The 5381-nt window shown below is 48.9% G+C and overlaps 1 protein-coding gene across 2 annotated transcripts; it reads right to left on the reverse strand.

Annotated features, from left to right (window-relative positions):
• Positions 1-263: 263 nt before the first annotated feature.
• Positions 264-4973, reverse strand: dact2 (dishevelled-binding antagonist of beta-catenin 2). Of its 2 annotated transcripts, none has more exons than XM_035173489.2 (4): positions 4528-4973; positions 3092-3206; positions 2668-2958; positions 264-2536 (listed from the first exon to the last, which is right to left on the reverse strand). In XM_035173489.2, the coding sequence occupies exons 1-4, from the start codon at positions 4801-4803 to the stop codon at positions 648-650; spliced, it is 2571 nt and encodes an 856-aa protein (XP_035029380.1). In that variant the 5' UTR covers positions 4804-4973; the 3' UTR covers positions 264-647. The 2 variants fall into 2 exon arrangements, with proteins under 2 accessions (XP_035029380.1, XP_035029379.1); XM_035173488.2 differs by having other exon boundaries at positions 3092-3224; positions 4528-4972.
• Between the last annotated feature and the right edge of the window lie 408 nt (positions 4974-5381).

Below are 5381 nucleotides of genomic sequence, written 5' to 3' on the forward strand. Positions count from 1 at the left end.
TGCCAAACTGGTCGTCCTCAGTGGGGAGTTTGTAAAGACATAGTGGACAGCTTTTTTTAAACACGTGTGATAAACAGTCTCCATAATAAGACTAATGAAGAAACGCTGGGTGCTATTTATACCACAGTTAACTCAGTGGACCACACTCTGTCTGTCAGTCTGATTGTTAGAGAAAAGAGGAGGATGCATAAAAACTCACTGCAAACTGTCCCAGTATTGATTAAATACCAGTTTATTGTAATAATGTAACTGTGGTGGTTATAATCAATTAGCAAAATAAATCAACAGAAAATAAACAATAATTTGCGTAAAATTAAAAAGATTGCTTTTATTTTTCAGATACAAACAATTATATGACAGAAGTGTAAATGAAACGGTGGTTATATGCCATGAGAAACTTTCATTATAACAGCATAAATATTTACAAATTAAGTGTAAGTGTAATAATTGTGTTTTACATGTTTTTATACAATGCACCATTTTCACGTTCAATAATCGTAAATTCCTGACCTTTTTTTTTGTTTAGACAAGCAATCAGTGCACAAATGCAGTCCAGTTTTATGGCTGCTCTCAGTGATGATTAAGGGGGCTGTGCTAAGAGACCAGGTGAAGCTGAACTGTTTTCTTTCAGCCCCGGGGGAATGTCACTATACCAGGGTCATGACCTTCAGGGAGGCAGGCTGAAACCGCCGGATCTTCTTCTTCAGGGCTCGGGAAGCTTTGATCCGGCAGGCTGACGGCTCGGGGCGTGGGAGCTGCTGCAGGAGGCTGGGAGCTGCCGCAGCAGTGGGCCCCACAGCAACATCGGCCCACACCAGGCCTCCCTCCCCGTCCACCTGGTCCTCCTCGTCCAGCGACAGGCTGCTGTCAGAGTCCGAGTAGGACTGGGAGCTCTGGCTGGACTCGCTATCTCCGAAGCGGTTGGTGGTGTTGTCACTCAACTCCCCCTCGCTGCTTTCTGCAATGGTGGAGTGAAACAGGGAGGCGCATTCAGCTGAATACTCTGACTCACATCTGGGTGGGTAAAGGCTGGACATGTGGAAAGGTGCTGGAGGGTATCTGGCGTTCAGATTGTGGAGGAAGGAGTTAGAGGACATGGAGGTTTGGAAGGGACGAGGGGGACCAACCCACTGGCCTGGCTTGGCACTCATGCTGCGGACCATCTGCATGCTCCCTGGTGCATGACCATGGGGCTCTTTTGACCTCTGACGCTGAGCACATGAGGCCTGGAACATCTCCACATTGGACGGCCACTTAGCAGCTCCCTGCCTCCTCTTCCTCTGTTCTACAGCCTGCTCATACTCCACGCACTGATGTCTGCGGCTTTTGCTGGACTTCGTAACAGCGGGGATGGGTTGAGGCTTGGGATGGACCTTGTGGGTGTACATGACTCCCGGGCTGCAGTGGCTGGAGTCAGAGCCTGAGCCCTGTCTGCGCTCCTCTGTGTGACAGGTGGTACATTTCTGGGTCACTTTTCCCTTTCCGGCCTTTCTCTGCTCCCCCTTGGTTCCACCACTGGCCTCTCTGGTCCTTTCACCAGAGGAGTATCCATGCTGCAGCTTCGTTGCTCGAGACTTATCGCTGCTTTTTCTTCTCAACTTCACGGCTTTGGTTTTACAGTCTGCCCGTCTCACCTTGACCCTCTGGGATCCAGCAGGGACGAATTTGGCATGGACGAACTCAGGGGAAGCTGAGTGACCAGCGTGAACCTCAAAGACTTGACTCTCCTCTGTGCTGGAGCTGTGGGACATCACTGGTCTTTGTCTTTGACCCTTCCTCTCTTGTGGTCTTGACTCCACGTTATCTCCACATCTCCTCTCTGAATGGCTTTTCGCTACGCTTGCATATTCTCCTTGGGGCTTATCATTCTTCTTGAGGGTTGATGTGGTGACCTCATCAGAGCTGTACTCCTTCATGGCAACAGGATAGGAGTAGCGGTATGAAACCTCTTGAGTTCTCGCTGACTGTTTGTGGCTGGTGTTATCAGCTGGTTCCTGGCTGGAGTATGTCATGCAGTGTCTCCTCTGGTCGGTATCCAGTGGGATGATGTTTGTGGTCTGAACTGGAGAAGGCTTCAGCATACACACTTCTTTCTGAGCCACTTCATGGAAAACAGTTACAAACTCAGTGGGATTCCTGCGGTAGTCACTGTGCATCTGTAGAGTCTCTGTGCCCGATTCACTCTGGATTTTGCTCAAGCTGCGCTGAAGGAGCTTGTCAATGTAACCCAGGGTCTTGGTGTCATAGCCCACCTGTGCCCTCTGAAGGGTGTCAGATCCATTCCCCGAGGGTCCCAGGCCCTCTAGAAGTCCAGCTGTGGCTGGGTTGCCTCCATTGGAAAAAATTGGACTCTGCAGAGCCACGGCATGCAGGGGGCTGGGGTAGTGGTACACTTCAGTACCACTGCGGGACACCAGGTTGCTATGAAACTTGGGGTCCAGTGCAGAGGTCTTCAGGTTTGGGCACATGGAGGGTTTCTTTGCTTCCCCAGATTTGAAGTAGCTTGGACCTTGAGCCATCATCCTATCAAGATCACCTGAAAGGCAACACAAACAATTCCATGTTATTACACAGCAAAATACATATTTATTTGCATATCATCCTCAGTTGAATGGTTCCTATTACTAAACAAGAGACACTAAATAAGAGATTGAAAGATGTGATTACCTGTTGAAACAGGTCTTGGTCGTGACTGTTCAGGGCCTGTAGTGCTTGCTCGGATCCTGCTGCTGCCCAGATGGAGGCCCGTGGCCCGTGGAGGGTGGGGCTGAGCCGTGCTCTCATCGGCAGAACGTCGGCGGAAGACATCGACTTGAGATGGAGGGCTGACGTAGGAGTTAGCAGGGCTTAGTGGAAGGAGGAAAAGGCTTGTCTGGGACGATGACAGACATTCACTGTAAACAGAGGTGCAGGAGTTGGACAGGGAGCAGGAGCCGCCATCGCTGAGCTCATAAAACCCTAGAGAGATTGGGAACGATGACACATAAGTATTTATGTCAGTATATAACATTGTGTGATTGTAGTTTGGGTGTAGGCTTTATTACTTGCTATAAACAAGGTAAACAATTTGTGAGTGTGTGAGCCTCCACACCTGAACTTGGCCTGCTGTCACTCTCCAGCTGCTCGGTGGAGGCCTTGTTTACATCCAGCTTTAGCTCGCTGATCTGTTGGTCCAGCTGCTGCAAGTGCGACTTCAGGCCCACATCCTGTTTCCGAAGACGAGACTGTAAAACAGGCAGCACACAACATTTAGGCCAACCCCCTAAAACTATGTGGAACACAACCTAAACCAGACAGTAAAGTCTAATTAGATTTTCTCAGGAAAGAAGGGATTTATGCAACAAAGCTCTACTTGCAAACACATGCACACAATTACACAGACATTCTCTGGAAAAGTGGATTAACAGGCACATTTAACATCCGGATGTGTGTTGGCAACTTTATAAATTTATGAAGATGGGGTCTGTTGTCGTGATAAAGGATGCTCTAATGTAAAGCCGTCAGAAAAACAAAGGCGGCTCAGCTGTGGCTGATGATTAACCCCAGCAGGACACGGGGGAGCATGGAAGAAGCAGTGGTGGGTAACTCATTTCTCCCCCACAGCGAGGGCCTGGCCATTGTGTAAACTACTGGAGGAGAAAAGCTTGGGGGTTGGGACTGAGGAGTGTTTGCTTTGCAGCTAAGGCTGGGGCATTTACTGTTACAGTGGTTCTTAAAGAGAAGACTGGAGGGCATTGCCTGGAAACGTGTATGGTTTAATTAATGTTCCAAGTAAAGACATTTGAGTGACCTACTGTCAAAGGTTAAAACCTCTAGTCTACTTGTGTCTGCTGCAGTTGCTGTATTTAAGGTGAACGTACAACACAATTGTCAACATCTTGTTGACCAAGTGTTTTTAATATATCCTTCAGTGCATGTGCCCAGTTCTGCAGAAAGTCGAGCATAGTATCTAAATCCCTGCGCTTCCTCTGAGAGCCCCTCACAGCAGCCTGCATGGAAAAAGCTCGTCATAGAAAACTCTACAGAGCCAACAGTTTCCATCACCCTGGAGCCCCTCAGGACTGTAAGACTCCAACTGGGCGTCTTTTACAGCAGAAATACCCACCTTTAAAAACACACCAACCTTTTTTATTTTATTTCCTGGCATTAGTGGTTAATGATTGAGGCCCCCCCTCCCTCCCCACAGTCTACACACACACTGGCTACACAACTCAAAGTCCTCGTGAACCTTGATTTATGACACCTATCCTACTTCCTACCCCCAGCTGAGAGCATGAAAGTGTGTCTGGTAATAATTGAAGAGTGTAATGCACATGGGCATCAGCTGACGGCAAAGGACGGTGTAACCCAAGGACAATTAAACCAGTGTTAAAACCATCCTTATAAATAACAACCATCCTGTAATAAAAAGCATAAATACCAAGTTGACATCAAATTGCTGCACATGCACAATATATAGAGGGCTGTTTTCACGACTCTGTTTTAAGAGTGTTTATGTTTGTTTAGTTTATATGACTTCCTTCCTACCAGCTGTTGCTTCAGGGCTGTCAGGGTCGCCTCCAGCCGCTGCTCCTCGGCCCCCATCACCGCCCTGGCTGCCTCCGGGCCTGCGTGCGCGGAGGTGACCGGCTCCTCTCGGTCCATCCTCAGCGCCCAGCTCACCATGTCGCCCTGTCTGTCCTTCAGCAGATGCAGCTCCTGCAGCCCGGCCAGCGCCGCCTGCAGCCTCTCCCCGACCCTGCTGCGGTCCACGCCGGCCGCGGCGCTCATCATCCCGGCACAAGACCCCTTCCTGCTCAGCATGCTGGAGACGAAGCTATCCGGACATTATCCCCCCCCAAAAAAAAAAAACTGCTGTGAAAGTCCCAGCTCACGGGACGAGTGCTGGGTTGGTGGTGATGCTGCTGCTGCTGCGGCTGGTGGTGGTTAGTTTTTAAACTACCTGTTAGAATGAATGTTGAGCAAAGGCAGAGACACTAAGCCCCTCCCACACACCAAATGGTCTCCCTTCCTATTGGCTGCGGCCTCTGCGTCCCGATGAACATCTGGTTCTAATCCTGCCCATTCAGGTCCTCAGCTGCCCAGGCATGTTCTCAGCTCATCTGCATACGATGGACATGTTATTATGCTGTTTCCACTATTGTTGTTATGATTCCCTCTGCTGCTGAAGGGATTTAGACTGTGTGCTCAACTTTGTGAAAGTGTAATACTCATCTCGAGGAAAGTAAATGCACGTTGAATGTTTTTCTCATCATCGTGACTTCATCTCCAACCAAATAAAAATGTACAAGAACCGAGCTTGTAACCGCAGCTCAATGTAAAACCCGAACTCATAAAACACATTTAGGCTACAGGGAATAGACATGTGGCAGATAGATCAC

Source organism: Hippoglossus stenolepis, chromosome 12, assembly GCF_022539355.2.
Source record: "Hippoglossus stenolepis isolate QCI-W04-F060 chromosome 12, HSTE1.2, whole genome shotgun sequence".
Taxonomy (NCBI): domain Eukaryota; kingdom Metazoa; phylum Chordata; class Actinopteri; order Pleuronectiformes; family Pleuronectidae; genus Hippoglossus; species Hippoglossus stenolepis.